Source organism: Symphalangus syndactylus, chromosome 8, assembly GCF_028878055.3.
Source record: "Symphalangus syndactylus isolate Jambi chromosome 8, NHGRI_mSymSyn1-v2.1_pri, whole genome shotgun sequence".
NCBI lineage: Eukaryota > Metazoa > Chordata > Mammalia > Primates > Hylobatidae > Symphalangus > Symphalangus syndactylus.
Genome location: NC_072430.2, coordinates 123484344 through 123503148, shown reverse-complemented (window position 1 = coordinate 123503148; position 18805 = coordinate 123484344). Strand labels below are relative to the sequence as shown.

At 56.4% G+C, this 18805-nt stretch overlaps 1 protein-coding gene across 4 annotated transcripts; it reads right to left on the bottom strand.

The window, feature by feature from the left end:
- Nucleotides 1-320: 320 nt before the first annotated feature.
- Nucleotides 321-14757, bottom strand: WNT6 (Wnt family member 6). Of its 4 annotated transcripts, none has more exons than XM_055290675.1 (5): nucleotides 14445-14554; nucleotides 6759-6953; nucleotides 3291-3511; nucleotides 2719-3053; nucleotides 321-1155 (listed from the first exon to the last, which is right to left on the bottom strand). In XM_055290675.1, the coding sequence occupies exons 3-5, from the start codon at nucleotides 3487-3489 to the stop codon at nucleotides 694-696; spliced, it is 996 nt and encodes a 331-aa protein (XP_055146650.1). In that variant the 5' UTR covers nucleotides 3490-3511; nucleotides 6759-6953; nucleotides 14445-14554; the 3' UTR covers nucleotides 321-693. The 4 variants fall into 4 exon arrangements, with proteins under 4 accessions (XP_055146650.1, XP_055146651.1, XP_063501780.1 ...); XM_055290676.1 differs by lacking the exon at nucleotides 14445-14554 and adding an exon at nucleotides 13279-13387; XM_063645710.1 differs by lacking the exon at nucleotides 14445-14554 and adding an exon at nucleotides 10573-10639.
- Between the last annotated feature and the right edge of the window lie 4048 nt (nucleotides 14758-18805).

The window sequence follows — 18805 nt, the reverse complement described above, 5'->3', positions numbered from 1 at the left end:
GAAACAGACACAATCCCCTAAAAATGAAGACAAGGGCGAGTTTGAGAGCTGAGCCTACCATCAGAAGCTTCTGATGCCCCTGTCCCTTTAAAGAGGAATTGCTAGTTCTTCTCCAGCTTGCAGATCCAGGCCCTAGATGTGTGACAGGAGTGAACAAGAAGAATGCCAAGGGAGGATAGCGAGTTTCCAGGAGAGGCCAACCTGGTAGGGAGATAGGGACCCAGGTGATAGCCCCTGAGGTGCTAGTTCTAGCACACCCACCTTCTTCTGGAGCCTGGCAGCCTGAAGATCGGTCTCCCCCCAAACTGTGGGTCCAGCCCTAGTGGTTTAAATATCTTTATTGATACTAACCTCACCCACCATCCCGTGGCCAGCAGTTCTGGGGAGCCCAGTATCCAGAGGCCTTTAGACTGGCTTTTTGGTTTCCTCCTAGAGGCCAAGGGGAGGGAGGGCCTGTACAGTGTCCTTTAAACGCTCCCCGAGCGCCTTTTCGGGGCCGTCCGGCGCCCTGTGCCTTCGTGGGTGGGCGTTCCTCTCAAGCCCCTCGCCTCACCATTTCCAGAGGCCTGGGAGTTAGGCTTTGGCAGAGAGAGGATGGGCTTGAGCGGCGAGCGGCGCCCAGTGCCGGTGCCCTGAGGTCCCGCAGGTGCGAGCCAGCGCTGCGCGAAGTCAGTCTAGCGGCCGGGCGGCGGGTCAGAGGCAGAGGCTGAGCTCCTTGCGCACGCGGCAGCGGTGGCACTGTACTACGCAGCACCAGTGGAAGCGGCACAGGCAGTTCTCTTCGAGCTGCACGCTCTCTTGGCGGTGCCCGCGGCCGCAGCACAGCAGGTCGCAGCCGCTGAGGTCCGGGGCGCTGCTATTGCAGGCGCGACCGCGCGTGCCAGGGGAGCCGGTGCGTCGGTTGGGGGCGCAGAAGTCGGGCGAATCGGCGGCGTAGAGGAGGTCCGCTCGGCCCGGCGGTTTGAGCGTGCGGACGGCGGGCAGCAGGGCCTTGCCGTCGTTGGTGCCCATGACGCGTGAGGCGCCGTGGAAGCGCTCCAGCAGCCGCGCGCCCACCTCGCGAAACGGAGGCAGCTTCTGCCAGCAGGTGCGCAGCGCGCATGAGCCTGACAGCCCGTGGCATTTGCACTCGGTGCGCGTGTGGCTCCGCACGGCCTGCGGGAAGCAGAGGGGCGGACGCATGTGGACAGATGGGGGGTGCAGGGAAGGGCCCAGCGGATGGACAGAAAGTAAGATTGGGAATGGGAGGTGAAAGGAAGAGAGGAAAATGCAGACAAAAGGAGACCGCAAGTTCAGGAGGAGGAAATCAAGGAAAGGACAACTCGGAGGGGAGGAGCAGGAGGAATGGTGAGGATGGAGTATGATGATGACAAAGCGGGGAGACGGGGACAATATGCAGCGCAGAGATTCCAGGGTCCAAAGCCAGGGGGTGGGGGAGAAAGCAGAATGGACAGCAGGGGTGAGATTCTCTCTGGAGGAGGGGGGAGGTGGCAGCTGTCGAGGCCTAGCCCTCCTGCCAACCTGGCTCCCTCATTCCTACCCCTCACGGCCCCCAGGCGGGGCTGAGCAGAGACGCAGAGCCAGCCGCCTGGGCGTCTGACTCCGCCACCCCTCCCCAACCCTCTCGGCAGGTATGTGGGCCTGTCCGGACATTCCTCTTCGGGCCCCCTCCTCCCCCTGCCCGATGCCTCAGGCCCGAACCCTAGAGGACACGGTACGTATGGCGATGTCCCTGGAGAACCCTGGAACTGAGGCATAGGGTGCAGGAGGGCCCGCTGGGAATGCAGTACTGAGAGTGGAACCCAGGCGGCCTCTCCCCTATTCACTGTCTGAAGCAGGGTCTAAGATTCCCAAACCCACCAAGGATTGATGGTTCAGAAGACCCAAGAAAATCATTTCTGGAAGCTCAGAGTCCAGGGGCTAACCTGACCCTGAGTCCCACTCCCACCTCCTAAGTCTGCCCTGCCCCCTCCTGGAACAATCACACCCAGACAACATTCTTGCCCCTGAATGAGAGCTCCTGGGGCTCTCCTCATTACAGAGGGGAGAGGAGAGGATGCCACGGCTCTGAGCAGGTGAGACCTGGGCTGGCGTTGCTGGGCAGCCAGTTGGCAAGTGCCCAGAATTGGTCACAGCTGTCCTGGCCTCCACCTGACTCCCTCCAACCTCCACCGGGATTGGTTCCTTGTCCTTCATTCTTTTCCATTGCCCCTCAGACCTGTTCTAACTCTTTCTAGGCTCTTTCTCTCACTCCCCCTGGCTTCCCTGTACCCAGACCCCAGACCTTGCCCTAGCTTCTATCCTGTCTTTCATCCCCACCTTTGTTTTATTCCCCTGCCCCTGCCTAGGCATCCAGACCTCCTACCCATTGCAAGCTTTGCTTCACCTGTCCTGTCTTGAAGCTGTGCCCTCTCTGCCTGGGGTCACTAAAGACCCTCAGTCCTATTCCCTGAGTGTCCCTTCCCCCATTCTGCCCACTGTACCGCCCAGCATCTGGTCTTCTCAGACCCCCAAGTGACTCCTCCTTGGATGCTGGACATCTCTTCTCCCACATGTCCATCCATGCTTGCAGCCCATCTTTCCGCCCGTGCCCACTCCCCCACACATTAACGCCACCTCCACCTACACACCCTCACTCCTGCCCACACTTCCTCAAGCACACTCCTGCGCGCACACTCACATTTCCGCACACACTCACTCCTTCCTGCCCGTACGCACCAGCCGGCCCGCCTCGTTGTTGTGCAGTTGCACCAACGCGCGGATGTCTCCGCGTCCCCGCTTGTGCCGCGCGTCCATAAAGAGCCTCGACTTCTCGTCTCCGAAGTCCACGTCGTCGCCGCAGCCTCCCCACTCCCAGGCGGCGCTGCCTTCCGGGGAGCCCGCGGGGCTAGGGGGTCCGGGGGTGCCGGGCAGGCCGGAGGGCCGGGGAGGCGCCCGCCCGCGGGGCGCCTGGCAGCCGCACTGCAGCAGCTCGCCCATAGAACAGGCCTGCGTGACGGCGTGGCTGGCGCCTGCCGCGGTGATTGCGAACACGAAGGCCGTCTCCCGAATGTCTGTGAATGCAGACAGGTGCAATCAGCGCGGGCTGGGGCGGTCAGCTGGGGCCTGGGACCTGAAACCTGCGGCGGGAGGGCTGTCCCAGGGGCCTGGGAGGCAGGGTCCTTGCAGGGTGCCCAGAAACATGCGACGGGGAAGTGGGGCTCAGGCAACTTCAGCGAACCAGTTCCCCTCTCCTTGGGTCCCCCAGCGGGGAGAAAGCAGCCCCACTTCCGCCCCCTCCCCACACTGACCCTGTTGCAGGATGCGTCCGAAGGCCTTGCTGTGGCTGGAGCAGTTCCAGCGGCGGAAGCGGAACTGGAACTGGCACTCTCGCACCCCAAGTCGGGCGCCTCGGGCTAGCTCTGCCACCACTTCCGGCTCAGCCTGGCACAACTCGGCCTGCCGCCCGGCTAGCCGCCGTGCCTTCCTGCAGATGCTGGTAGGGTCCATAACCAAGGGGCTGCCCACAGCCCTGGAAAGCAGAGAATAGCAGGTCAGGGGTGTAACCCAAAAAAGGGCTTGGGGTGGAAGGGAGGGAGACCAGCCTCACTCAGCCCATAGCGGGAGCTGTGACATGCCCTCCAACCCTACCCCCAAACTGAGCTCGAGATTGTCCTGTCTGGCTCTCCTACTCTCCTACTATTCCATGTCTGTGTCCTCTCTTAACTAGAGTCTAGTCTGATAATTGCTACAGAGCAAAGATTCAATCTTATCTTCCTACGCACATCTTTGTAAATAAATCCTTATAGAAATTTTACTCAAGGTGAAGGCAGCTGGCACCAGGTAAGCCAAAGTTAAAACCCAAACTTCTAGCCCAAATGGGTGACAAGGAAAAGAAATAACAGAAGAAAGATCAAGAAAGCCATCAAGGAAAAGAAAGCATGTGTCGTCAAGAGACAACAAAGAAAAATAAGCAGTATCAAGGAATGATATGGTCTTAGTGGACCACAAGCTGGATATGTGTCAGCTGAAAAGCCCCGATGAAAGGCAAGAACAATCCCAGGAAGAGAGAATGCCACGAGATGTCGGAACGGCTAGGGAATGGAGCCTAGCTGAGAAAAGTCACACCCGCTCCGTAGCCCAAGTTTCTCCTTCTGTAAAATGGGTGTGTTGGGCTTTCATCTCTAAGGTGGGCCCTCCTACCCTGATCTCTTCTGTGTCCCTGAACTGGAGAGCAGGAGGAAGCAGCTGGGGGCCAGGTCTCTGAAGTATTGTTGGAAAGTAGGTGACACTGACCCTTCTCCTGCTCCAGGATCTGTGGCTTTTTTTTTTTTTTTTAATTAAGATGGAGTCTTGCTCTGTCACCCAGGCTGGAGTGCAGTGGCAGGATCCCAGTTCACTGCAACCTCCACTGCCCAGGTTCAAGCGATTCTCATGCCTCAGCCTCCCAAATAGCTGGGACTACAGGCATGCACCACCACGCCTGGCTAATTTTTTTGTACTTTTAATAGAGACAAGTTTCACCATGTTGGCCAGGCTGGTCTCAAACTTCTGACTTCAGGTGATCTGCCTGCCTCTGCCTCCCAAAGTGCTGGGATTACAGGCATAAGCCACAACACATGGCCAAGGATCTGTTGCCTTCTCTGAGAAGAATGGCAGTGAACCAAGCCCTGCACATTGGGGTGACATCAGTGCTGGGGGGCAGGCAATGTTTGGCTTGGTAGTGGAAGACTTCATGGGAAGTCCCACGCACTTCCAGAAATCCCTCAACTCCTGGCCTTTGCTCTGCCTGAGGAGAGAGCTGACATTTGGTTTCCGTACACCAGACCCCTGAAGGTTAATTCCTTAGGGATTCACACCTGGGGGAACCGCTTTCATCAGATTGCTCCTATTTGAACACTTAGCTGGGATTCCCATCTCAAAGGAATGAGTAGAGCATTTGGGAGAAGAGGGTAATTAGAGACCACCCAAAAGCTCTTCCGAAGAGGACAGAAAAAAAAAACTGGGTGGGGGTAGGGGTCCCAGGAGAGAGAAAACATAGAGAATGGTGGTAGGTGGTGCCAGAGGTCAAGGTGGCCTACTTTTCAGTTTTGCTTTAGTGCATATCCGCCCCACTGTCCCCATTTGCTCCACAAGTACAGGCTGCCCAGGCATGTTCTGGCTCCACAACAATGAAGTGTGATGGTCTTAAATAGAAGCAAGAGGAATTTAGGTCTTAAGGTAGAATTCTCAACACTAAGGATGGAGATGCTTGAAGAGGTGGTGCAGGAAGATGTGTAGTAAGTTCAGTCCTTTACGGTCTACAACACAAACACGTGTGTGTGTGCGCGTGCATTCTCATGCATGCGTGCATGCATGCGCACGCACACACACAAAATCAGGTTGCTGCCGTCATCTGCACCTAAGTAGCTCAGGAATCAGATGTCTCTCAATGGAGAGGCCACAGTCCACATCTTCCTTCCTGCATGCTTAAGACCAGCCCAGCACTGGCCCCCACCCTTTCCCAGCCTAGATAAGTAAAGCAATGGAGGGTGGGTCAGGGCACCCCAGTGACCCAGTGACTTTTGAGAGTTGATCGGTCTCTATTGATCCATCAATCTATCTGCCCCTCCTCTGCCCATATATCCCACCTCATTATAAGAAGGATTGGAGGCAGCTTCCAACATGGCTGTGCATGGTCAGGAGATAAGACTATGAGCTTTTTGAGCATTAGGACTGCCTTATTTTCCTTTGCATCTCCTGGAAGACTTAGGTACTTAGTTTATATCCTCCCCAACCCCAATTTTTATTACAAAAAATTGCATACTATGAATTCTGTGTTATATGTAATACCTGTAGTATATTATACAACGAACACCATTTAATATGTGGTTTTGAATGAGTAAATAAGCCATCTAAGAGAAAGTTCTCACTTGAGCCCACGCCCCTGTCCACATCTTATTTCATGACTGCTAATTCATTTCCTCAAACATGCTCTTTTCCCCCACTGGGAATCAGGCAGGGAATGAGTCCTCTCTGCAGTCGTCCAGCTCCTTATGTCTGGGGCTCCACCTGTGAGTCGGCGGCTCTGCAAGCTCATCTTCCCCACCCCCACTGCCCTTACTTCTAAGTTCCCCAGTCCCTCCGCCTCAACCCTGCCCTCTGCTAACTTCCTAGTTTCCCAGGGTTGACTGGCCTTATCTATCCAAGGTTACTCTGCCCCATCCTTCTCCTCTCCCTCCTCCTCCCTTAAGAAGGCAGGAGGGAGTGGAGATGAGCAAGACAGAAAGACAAAAACCTCTTGACCTTTTCTGTTTCGCAGGGACTAGAGACAGGGGAGAATCATGAGGAGTATGGAGGCCAGGGACTTTCAGGAGGTGGGGCTGGGGCTGGGGGGCTGCCCCAGAGCCAGTTCCTGGTCTGGTCTGGCTCCCCAGGCTGGCTGGCTGCCTGGGAACTAGACTTGTTTACAAGCTGGTCAGGGGGAGGGATGGGCAGTAGTAGCAGCTAGAATCCCAAGGGACCAGTTTGTTCCCTGCCCTCCTGTCCTTGCTCCCATCCTAAATACATAAGAAACGAAACTCCAGAAGGGGCGTGGCAGGGGGCATTGGGCAAAACACCAAGCTTCGCTTCCGATCTCTGGTTTCTGTCAACTCTGTGTGGGCTGAGCCACTCTGAGCAAGTCAGTCCCCTTTGTGGGCTTCAGAAAAACTGAGGAGTTAGCATGAGAGACTCACATACCCCCTGTAAATTTGGCTTTTGACACCACATCAAGTAATAACTCCCCCATCCCCACTCACCTTTCACCGTCCTTGCTTTATGATTCCTTAGGGAGTGAACTCTGCTTTTCAGGCCTTTGGGTCAGCATTGGCCTGGGATCAGCCCAGAGAAGATGTGCTCCTTTGGGAGAATTTGCATGTTTTGGGGCCTGAAGCACAGTGGTGGTAGGGAATACACAATACATAGGATCTGGGATCCTAATCAAACAGCCATTCCTGGGCATAGAAAAAAATGAGGCTAGCCCTAAAAGAAATCAGTCTGCGGACAAGAAGGGGCAAGGCAATGGATGGTCATTCTAACTGGCTTGGCCTGCGCCAAGGTCTCTCTACCAAGGACCATGGTTGGTAGGATCAATTGCCTAGGGAGGTGGTATCAGGGGCCAGCCAGTCCCTATTGGCAACATCTGTAGACCTAAGCCCTGGAGGTGCTAGGTTTCTGGCCTAACCTACCTTTCCATCTCTTGAGTCAGAGGGCCAAGAACAATGTCAGAGATCACCCAGTTCAGCCCCACCCACTTCACCCTCGTTATGCAGCTGAGCAAGACAGGAGGCGACTGACTCTGGCCACTGGTGGAGGGATCCCTATTGCAAGACACAGTAGATGAATATTTCAAACATAAACAGTGCTGGAGGGAAATGGGCACGTGAGATATCAGAAGACTTCCAGTGGCCTCCCATACCATCCTCCACACAGCCCCGTACTCCTAGCAGGGTTGATTAACTCTGAATCTATTCCAGATAACATCGCTAAAATTCTGGACTCAGACCTACCCTAAGTCATCAAAATCTTAGCATCTCCCCAAGCTCACCTCAGATCCCATTTGCCCTAAGGAGCCTTCCTGGGCCCCAGTCCCCACAGACCTTCCTCCGTGCATCACCCCGGGTGCCTGTCATTTGGGGGTGTCTGTTACCCTGCCAGTGGTATAATTAATTTTTCGTGTTTGCTTGTCTTATCTTTCCAACTAGGTAGAAAACTCATCAAAGACAATAAGCTCATGCATGGGCATTCGTGGAGTACGCTCAGGGTTTTTGAGATCCACCAGACTTGAGTTTGGATCTGGGCTCTGCCATTTGCTTGTTCTATGATGTTGAGTGAGTCCCTAGCATGTGAAGCTGGCACTTAGTCTTCATTAGATGGATGATGAGACTTAACCTCCTGAGCCTCAGTTTCTTCAACTGTCAAATGAAACTAGTAATACCCACCTCCCTCCCAGATTACAGATGCAGAGAACCTGAGAATGGGCTTTCTCCAACAACTGGTGTTTGTCTTCCCACCACACCCTTATTCATCTCTTGAGCCTGCCCAGTTCAGGACAAACAGTAGGGTGCAGGCAGCATTGTGGGTTCCTGAGAACACCCTTTTCTCCAACTCTCTGCTATTTCTTCTCAGCCTGGATCCCTGTGTCTCCTCCTCCTCCATCCAGCCCTGCTCCTGGACCAAATGCACCCTCTAGGACCCTCCTCTTCCCCAGCAGGCACTCCTGGGTGGATCGCTGAGGCCAAAGAGATCACAGCTCACTGGCTGCCCAACGCCCTCTGAAGGGTCTCCAAGCCAGCCTCCCTCTATTTCCCCACCCCTACTCCCAAGGTCCCCACACTGACCCCACCTCCCACAAACCAGCAGAGGGAGCCCTGAGCCCTGGGGCTGTGGGTGGGGGTTGCACAGGGGTGGGGGAGGTGGGTGGTGGAGAAGGGGCAGAAAAATGTTGCCTGACTGCTGCTGAGGCGGCTGGGCCCGGGCCTGTGCCCGCCCGCCTGTCCTGTCCTGCTCTGTCTAACTCGGTAATTACTGCTCCCCTCCCCCAGCCCCTACCCCCACCCAAACCACCACATCAAAGCCAGTGATGCCCAGCTCCATTAACCCCTGCCTCCCCACTGCCCCCCAGCCACCCCATTCCCCACCTCACCACCCCTAACCCAACTTGGTTCCCTCTGCCCTTCCTCACCATCTCTTCTCATCACTCTTGGGAGAGGTGGAGGCATTCCCTTCCCTGACAGACTTCGCTGTACAAAAGGGCTTCCTATTGGTCAGGGCTGCTGTAGGCAAAGGTGCCCCAGGAGACTGTCCTGGGCCCTCTGCTCGCCCATATTGGGGTGGGGAGCACCTATCTGAGGGCGGGACGGGGGAGCAGGAGAGGCCTGTAGAAGATCCTGTGCCCCTTTCCTGATCCCCCACCCTCTCACAAGAATGAGATACTGAGCCAGAGGTGGACTCTCAGTCCGGCTCTGAGCTGTCTGCATTCCGGGTGGCCAGGGGCAAGTCATCTTCTCACCGCCTGTCTGTGACCTTGCTGCCCTCACATGTAAGTGAAAATACTGGACCTGATTATCTCTAAGTGCTTTCTAGATCTACTTTCTAGATTAAACAGAGGGCTCAGGAGCTGGAGGAACCAGCCAAAGAGGCCAAGGTGGAGAAGCCTCCCGGAGGCCTTTCCCTCAGTTCCTCCTCTGGCAGTTCTGGAGAAGCACCCAAGGGGGTGCCTGGCCTAGGTAGGAAGGAGGGTGCAGGCTGGGGGTGCTTTTACTGACCCACAAAGGACAGGCATCCTCCGGCCACCCTCCCGCCAGCCTGACCACACTGCCCTCGCCTCATCCCCTCCACTGTGGCATTTCTCCATCATAGTGCACATTCTGGGAACCCCCCTTGCTGGGCCTGATGAGCAAACCTCCTGCTGACCTCTCCCCACCAACTCCTGGCTTCTGATGAGAACAGGGCAGGAGGGGGCTGCACCCCCCAGGAAATGTCTCAGTGCCAGAACTCTGGTGGGCTCAGGGCATGCTCTGGCCTGGATTGGGCCAGCCTCCTTCTGCCCCTGCCCTTTTCTGCTCACAGCCCCATTGTCTCCCTCCAGGGGAAGCTGCCAAGGCGGGAGGCCTGGAGGGGGGAACGGATGGCTAACCCACCCCCTTCCACACCCCACCCTGGAGCTCAGCAGGGGCCAGCAACAGGACTGCCCACGATGGGTCAGGGGCCCCAGATAAAGACAGGATGGGAAAGGGTGGTCCGGCCCAGCCTGGGTTGGGGGTGGCAGCTAGAAAACCTGAGTGCCACAAAGAAGCCAGGGTCCTTTCCCTGCCTCCCTGTGGGGCCAGATGAGGCTATCCTAGGCCTCTGGCTCTTGTTTCCTTTTCCAGGAGGGGGGTTGGTGAAAGACAAGATGGGATGGGGGAAGGGAGTGACACTGGGTGGTGTTTTCCCCAGTGGAACAAGGGGAGAGTTAGTTTCTTTCATAGAAAATATAAAACAGGGCTGGGTGGGGTGGCTCACGCCTGTTATCTCAGCACTTTGGGAGGCTGAGGCACGCAGATGACTTGAGGTCAGGAGTTCAAGATCAGCCTGGCCAACACGGTGAAACCCTGTCTCTACTAAAAATACTAAAAAAAAAAAAATTTAGCTGGCGTGGTGCCAGGCACCTGTAATCCCAGCTAATCGGGAGGCTGAGGCAGGAGAATCACTTGAACCTGGGCAGCAGAGGTTGCAGTGAGCTGAGATCGCACCACTGCACTCCAGCCTGGGTGACAGAGCGAAACTCTGTCTCAAATAGAAAAAAAAAAAGAAAAGAAAGCAAACGAAAAGAAAAGAAAAAACAGAAAGAGGAAAGAGGAAGAGAGAAGGAGATTGATTTGACCATTCTATGAGAGTGAGCTCTTTACTACATCCACTGATTGGAGGTATAAATAACGATGGGTCAGATGTTGTAAAGAACTTCCTGGGGGTTGGCAAGACTGGAGCAGGGAGCAGAGCGGAAGTGGGGAACTGGTGACTAGGAAGCTCTCCCTCTCTGCCTCACTCCCAAGATAGGGTCTGTCAGGGCCACAGCATAGGCTGGATGACCTGGATGCAATGAGGCTGGACAAGATGACTTCCAGAGAGCCTGGCCAACGTCCTGGAATCTGGGATTCTGTAATTCACAAAGATATGATTACAGATGAGAGAAAGAGAGGCTGGGGGCAGAGTTTATTTTTATTGATTGATTGATTGAGACAGTGTCCTGCTCTGTTGCCCAGGCTGGAGTGCAATGGCATGGATCTTGGCTCACTGCAACCTCAGCCTCCCAGGTTCGAGCAATTCTTCTGCCTCAGCCTCCCAAGTAGCTGGGATTACAGGCACCTGCCACCACTCCTGGCTAATTTTTGTATTTTTAGTAGAGACGGGGTTTCACCATGTTGGCCAGGCTGGTCTCGAACTCCTGACCTCAAGTGATCCGCCCACCTCAGCCTTCCAAAGTGGTGGGATTTCAGGAGTGAGCCTCTGTGCCTGGCCTGGAGGCAGAGTTTAGAAAGCATGCATCACATTGGAGTAAGGAAGAGGAGTGAAAAGGAAGGTGGGAGAGAAACTTCTCAGGAACCTGGAGCCAGGTCTCCGAGCCAATTCCAAGGGCATGAGCCATACTCCCCTTTCCTGACCAAGATAGTCGAGTCACTCAAAGGTCCTGGGGTCCTCTCTGCTTCTAGCCTGGCTGCTGCTAGAATGTCAGAGTGGGATGCAGGAGGCTGCCGCAGCTGCTTTCCTGGCCAGCACTGAAGCTCTGACCTGGCCAGGATTCTCTGACAAGTAGGGAGAAGAAGGCCAGGGAAAGCAGGCCCTGGGCATCAGGGAACAGCCTGGAAGCCCCTACTGGGAAAGCTGCCAGCTGAAGTGAGACTGGGGGGTTAGGGGAGTGGAAGAGCTCAGGCCAGTGGGAATTATTGGTCCAGCCCATCAACCCAAACTTGACCTTGGAGGGCACTGGTAGGGTGGGGAGAGCTCAGGAGTGTAAGCAGAGTCAAAGATCCAGGGGAAGGGGGTCTGGGCTCAGACCAAAGAGATGAAGTGTCAGAAATAGACAAGTGACCAGGTGCAATGGCTTATGCCTGTAAGCCCAGCACTTTGGGAGGCCAAGGTGAGCGGATTGCTTGAGGTCAGGAGTTTGAGACCAGCCTGACCAACATGGTGAAACCTCGCCTCTACTAAAAATACAAAATTTCGCTGGGCATGGTGGTGGGCAACTCTAATCCCAGCTACTCAGGAGGCTGAAGCAGGAGAATCATTTGAGCCGGGAGTCGGAGGTTGTAGTGAGCCAATATTGCACCACTGCACTCCAGCCTGGGCGACAAAATGAGACTCCATCTCAAAAAAATAAAAAATAGAAAGTAAAAGAGGCTGGGCATGGTAATGCCATGGTAATGGCTGGGCCTGTAATCCTAGCACTTTGGGAGGCCGAGGCAGGCAGATCACTTGAGGTCAGGAGTTTGAGACCAGCCTGGCCAATGTGGTGAAACTTTGTCTCTACTAAAAATACAAAAACTAGCCAGGCATGGTGGTGGGTGCCAGTAGTCCCAGCTACTTGGGAAGCTGAAGCAGGAGAATCACTTGAACCCAGGAGACAGAGGTTGCCATGAGCCAAGATTGCATCACTGCACTCCAGCCTGGGCGACAGAATGAGACTCTGCTCTAAATAAATAAATAAATAAAAAAAAATAGAAATAAAAAAAGAAAAACAAAATGAATAGACAGAGGAGAGGGAAGGGGCCAAGGCAGGGAGGAGAGGCTCATTCCCTCTGAGGCACGTCTGAGCAAGGCAGTCAGACACCTTATCACTGGGACCCCTCACTCCTCACCCGGCACGCCCTGCAGCTGTGGCCATGAAGGCCTCTGTGTTCTCCCACACCTGCCCGTGTCACCTCCTCCCCCACTCCCTTCTTCCCAGCTTCAGGGTCAGTCTCTCAGGGACCAGGCCACTCTCCTTTGGCTTGGCTGCCACCCAGCAGTCCCTCCTGAACAAAGGAACCCCCACAGATACAGAGCCCAGAAAGGTGAATCAGCCAGTCCAATGACACTCTGCAAGCCCATCTCCAGCACCAACACTCTTGTAGGCCTCAGGGCTCCTAAAGACAAGGTATCTGCCTTCCAGGAGCAGGGAAGAGAGACCTAAAGGACTGTTGTCAGCCAAATGCAGTAACTAGCATAGTTGCCTAATGTATTTGATACAGTGGGAGCGCAGAGAAGGCAATGAAAGGAGGACAAGGGGACAGCTTCAGGGAGGAAGTGGTATTTTAACTGTAAGGATGAGAATGATTTAGACAGAGGGGGAGGGAGGGGAACGAAGACAATGGCCATCAGGGAGGGACCCCATCCCCACACCTTGAAAAAGGGCAAAGTTAGGCGTTTATGGGGAAAAGAGATTTCTTTACAACATTTTCCTTGGAACTCTGGATTTTAAATGTAAATGAATCCCCTTTTTCACTCCTGGGGACCCTGGCCAGGAGAAGCTGGGTTGTGAGGGGGGCACTGTACATAATGAGTACCTCCTAAGGTCCTATTATTCTACACGTCCTCCCACCTAACCTTCCCAGCAAGCCTGCCAGGTAGGGAGGACTGTTATCCCATTTCCAGTTGAGACTGAGAGGTAGGGAAAGGAAGTGACTGGTCCAAGATCACAAACATAATGTTTAGATCTTAGATCTATCTGCTTCAAATCTGCCACTGCATTATACTAAGCCGGATCAAAGGGCATATGTTCCCTAGATAGGACCTGGGTCGTCCTCGGTTCGCCCCTACCGTGACACTCGCGTGGGACGGCTCTCCGCATCACGGAGGAGGGATTGCTGCCCGCCGCTCCCTGTGTGGGCATCCTACTCCCTATCTCTCCAGAGCACCGGGATCTGCCTCTCTTCCAAATCTGGGGGGCGAGGGAGGAGCGGAGGGTCGGCATCCAGCCAATCACGTGGCAGTATGCAAATAGACACGACCCTGCCTTCTTAGGATTGGCTAACCCGTCAGCGTTATTGTCCAAGTCTCTCCTCTCTAAACACTGAGCTATTCCGGCGAGGGTTTGCTGCTCTGGAGACCTAGGGGGAAAAAAGTCTTCTGGATCTGGATCTCTGAGCCGTCCCGGCCGGGCACCCTCCTTCCCCGCTCGGGCCCCACCCCCACCTCCACCCCCACCTCCACCCCCACCCCCAAGGCTCGATGCTCCCGCAACCTTCGCTGCCTAGGTGTCCCTTCTAGCTAGGGCCAAGCCTGGGAAGACGCCCCCTCCCTTGGCTGGCCAGGCCCCTCTCCCTTCCCGCAGGACCCTCCCGGTCCCGTATCTCCCGGGCTGCACATATTTTTTCATTCATGACCCCCACGTCTGGAAGGGCCGGGCGCCTGGGTCCCGTTCCTTCCGCTCCTCCTTTTCCTTGCTCCGGGAGGACGAGGTAGAGAAAACCAGGGTCCTGGTTCACTTTCCCCTTTATATTCCCTCTCTCGCCACTAACGCCCACTCCTCAGGAGCCCAGAGAGAAGCTGGTGGGTTGGTAGGCAAAGTAGGGCGGGAAAGGAGCAGCTGTGTGGCCCTCTCTGCCTTGTGGCTTCCCACCTTGTTCCTGTCTTCTCCAAATCCAGCACCATACCCTGAGTCCAGGGCCCTCCTCACACATTCTTTTCCTCGGATATGTGTCTTCCCGAAAGATCTTCCTACCCACCCGCCTGTTCCTTGGTGAGCTGGGTAAGCGCATAACTTGGCGGAGGGAGGGAGAGAACCCGGGAGGCGGAAACACAATAGAATGTTCCCAGGGGTTAGGAACGTCGAAGTGGAATTCAGAAATGCCCCTGGCCGAGGCCAGAAAGCTGGGCTTGGAGAGCAGATAGAGCCGGGAGGCTGCGGAACACCCCAATCGGTCCTGGGTCCCGGGGTCCCCACCCTCCAGCGTCCAGAGCCGCGCCAGGACAGCCGGACTCACCACCACAGTCCGCCGACGTGCGCCGGGCACAGGAGCAGCAGCAGCAGCAGCCCGAGGCGGGAGGGTGCGGGCGGCAGCATCGTGACCGCCCTACGGCCGCCCGTGTGGGCAGGAGGCGAGGCTGCGGAGCGAACGGCGGCGCTCGAGGGCCCAGGCTTCAGTGCGAGCGCGGCGAGCGCAACGGCGGCGGCCGGGAGGCGAGGGATCCGGCGGCGGTGGGGGGGCCCATCCCGGGCGAGGAGGGCGCGGCGGAGGCGGAGAGCGGACGGGGCAGCCAGCGCCTGTGTCTCCTGCGGAGCTCGCTCGGGAGAAGAAATCAGAGCCGGGGGCGGGGGTGGGAGGGGAGCGGGGCCGAGGCGGGGGCGGGGGGCAGGGGGCCGGAGGGAGGTGGCAGTTGCGACAGTCAGGCAGCGGGACTCTAGGGAGCGAGCCGTGCGCCCCGGGGCGGCGGGCGCGGAGCGCAGCGGAGGGCGGGAGCGGGGTGCCGGGGCGGGGCCCCAGCGCGCTTCGGGCTGTGGGACCCGCCCGCTTCGCCCCCTCGCCTCGCCTCTACCGGACTTGGAGCCCCCCGCCGCTCGCGGCCGCCTGGAGTCGGGGGCACGGAAGGGCGGGGAAGAAGAGTAGAGAGGGGTGAGGAGGGAGAAAGAGGAGCTGAGGAATGGGGGACGGGCTGGAAGGGAGACGTTTGACAGGTTTGTTGACTGTAAAGAGAGAAAACTTCCCAGGAATGAGGGAGTTTGGGGCGGGGGGCGGTGCGGAGGGAGATGCTGGCGCGGAGGCAAGAGAGGAAGTTGGCCTGGGGCGCGGGGTGCTCCGGCGAGGGTTGTCAAACTGGACCGCCCGACAGGCGGATGCTGGAGGGGTCATCTCTTTCCGTGTCCCTGTTCGGTGCTGCATGCCCCTTCCTCAGCCTCTCCTTGAAGAAGGGAGGAAGCTCTGGGCCTCCGCTCTCGCTCCCCAGCCATTCCACCTCTCAAGCCCGCGTTCCGGGGCGGGGAGATGGGGGAAATGAGACGGCAAGAGTAGCCGCTCCAGGGCGTGCGCGCAAGCGCTGGCAAGTGTAAGCGAGCGGGAGAATGGAGGTCGCAGACTTTCAAGAGATCGAGGGGTCAGAATTCGCTTCAGCCCGGCCTCGCGTGTCCACGAGTCCCTGCCTCGAGTTCCTCCCCCAACCTGGCCCGGGTAGAAGGGGTGGGAGAGCCAGCTGCAGGTGAGATGGCGTTTATCAGATTTTCTAATGCCACAAAAATGTCTTTGATGCCCCTGGCCCCCTCCCCACGAGGGGGAGATCAAAGGCTCCGTGGGGAAGAGGGACAGCTCCATTCATCATGCCATTCCGCTGGCAGCGGGCAGCAGCCCCTGCCCCTCCCAACCCCCACGTGCCCCGGGGGGGGGCCGAGGGACAAGTGGTGTGGGACATTCTCCCTGCCATACCATCAAGAGCAACCATCAACCTTTAAGACTGTCCTGGGGTGGGGAGGACAGATCGAGTCCCTATGGCAGAAACGTCAGGCACCCAGAAGAAAGCTCCTGGTTGTTGGGAGAGAGGGGGACCTGAATGTGGGGACTGAGGTCACTTCCAAGAGAGTGGTGACTGAGGTCACTTCCACAACCTTGGTGAGCAGAGAGAGAAGACAAGATCCTGAGTCGCCCAGAGACGGGGGACAAGTAGATCAAGATGAGGCCAAGGGGCCAAGGGAGGTGACCCCAGGGGAGGAGGCAGATGGGGGAAAGAATGAGCAGACAGAGGTGAGAGAACTGGAGCAGTGTTGGCCTTGCTGGCGAGCAAGCTCCATGTCAGGGCCCTGGTGTCCAGGCTGCATCAGCTCAATCCCTTGCACTGGATACGGAGAGTTCTGGTGAAATGGCTAGGACACGCTAAAGATGGGGAAGAGGGCGGGGGGCAGTGGCGAGAGTCATAGAGACAGGGTCTGGTCCAAGCACTGCCCTCTCCCATTTTAGCCTTTAACAGTATCTAAATGCCACTCACAGCCCCTGCACCTAGTAACTCTGCACACAGTTGCTGTTTCTACGGGGCAATGCCAATCTGGACAGTTCCTACAGGTCAGTGCCAACTCTGGACACTACACATTCAAAGACATACCCAGGTTGTGTGCACACTCCAGCCATGCGGTACCAAATAGGCAGCTAGAGGGCTCTGGGGGTCCCTGGAGGCTGCAGGTGGCCAGTGGCCAGCCTCTTGGGAGCCACTGTCTGGGTTCCGAACCCCCTGCCCAGCCCTGCTCCCACCCTGCTACTGTTATTGCAGATTATGAAATGCTTTCCCTATCCTGCATTCTTCTCCGAGGCAAGAATTTTAATGTATTTGTCTTTGTCATCAGGGGACCTGGGCTCTGAGACCGCCCTGCCTCTGCCTGAGGAGGGAGCGCCCCAAATCTAGTCCGCGCTGCCTCCAGACCTAGCCTTTCTCCATTACCACCCCTCCCCCATGCCCTAGCCCTGCCCCTCGCCTCCCCTTCCTAAGACACAGTCTCTCTGTGGGGTGGATAAAAATGATGTTATTGAAACAACAGAATTGGGAGCAGTGGCAGGGAGCAGGGATCAGCTCAGGAAACTGGGGCGTTTGCCAAGAAGCCTTCTCCCCCGCAGGCGGCCTTTCTGCCCCCACCCCCCACCTTTCCTGCAAACATACACAGCTGGCCCCACCCCTCCTGCAGCACTCACTCTGGCCAGATCTTGCAGAATCTTTTGCCATCTCCGGACTCCCCAAGCCCTTGTCCCTCCCCCACACAGTCCCATTCCGGAATGAGTTGGCCCAGTAGCGCCTGCAGAGCATTGTATGGTTGGGGGGTGGCGGGGAAGTGGGCTGGAATCTGTGACAGGCAAGACTCCTGGAGTCCCAATTCCTAGGGCTTCTGCCCCAAGAGCACCCTTCTGCTCACTCTCCTTTGCCTTCTCCGCATCCCCATCAAGGGGCTGGCTGGCATCTAGGCAGAGCCAGAGCGGTGACTTTTGTTGTTTTGCCCCCAAACCTCCAAAGAGATGAATTCAGATGTTCCTGAGCCTTCAACCCACCACTATCACCTTAGAAGACTTACAAAGGAGCAGGGGCTGGAGAGGGGGTGGCAAGAGGTAACAGACCATGGTGCACAAAGATAGATCAAGATATGTGACGTACATGGCTCCTCACATACACCAATCACTGGGCACAGGCCTTCAGATAACCCCAGAGAAACCACAGGACATCCTCCCTCCCCCAGATAGTGCTGTGATTTTTTACCCACAGGTATGGACGGACACACAGATGGGCTGGCTCAGGCTGAAACACTTCACACATACACACACACACACACACACACACACACACACACGCCACCTCTGCAGAGATATGCATGCAGAAGAACATTCACAAGAGACTGGAGTGGGAAGACAGCAGCCCGGAAATGGGTGGCCTGAATGGGGAGCTGACAGTCTGACCCCCCTCCCTATCCTCTAGGCCCTGCCCACCCCACCTTCCTTCATCGCTCTGCCTTAAATCCTGGGAACCCACTCATACTATGTCTAGGCCCTGTGCAAAAGAGAGAGAGGGAAGGAGAGACTTGAGGTTGCGGAGGAAGGAGGGACAGAGTGGGGGCAGTGGAGTGGTGGGGAGAGGCAGCTGGAAATAGATAACATCAGAATCGCTGCGGGCGAAAGCAAAGCCCTCTGTCTCTGGCGGATTCTCTCTCACTGTCTTTCTGTGCCTTTTTACATCTCTTCCATGTCCATAATTCGGTCTCTATTTGTGTCTGTCTCTAAATCACTTTCTCTGTCATTTCTCGGAATGGCTAAGGCTGCAGGAGCCTAGGAATTTGGGCCTGTGACCCTTCCCCTCCCAAGAACCTCCCTCTTTCCCTCCCTACTTCCCTCCTTCTGTCCCCAGAACTCCTATCTGTCCTTCCCTCTCTCTGTCCCCAGGAACTCCTATTCCTTCAGGGAGGTGACATGCCTTGAGAATTCCTAACAGCCCTGGGTTTCTGGGTCCCTGGAGAACAGAGAGAGGAAAGTCCAGCCCCTTAGAGAGATAGAGAAAGATAGAAAAAGAAAAGAGAGCGAGGAGAGAGGCTCATTTTCCTCTTCCTTCTGCATCACAGACAGCTCTACTCCCACGCCCGCAGCCCACCTGAAGTCAGGAAAGTGTGCTTTTCCAGAGCAAGGTCCCAGCTTTAGTCAAGGCAGGGATAAGAGAATCCCCTACACCAGGCCCCAGCTTCCCGCAGAGCCCACCTGCCTCCCATCTTCCACCTCTTTCAAGCCTATCCATGCTCCCACCAGTCCAGGGAGCAAAAACCCGGGGGGAGCTTGAAATGGGGCAGGAGAGCACGGGCTAGGGAGGGAAGGGCTGCTGCTCGCCCACCACA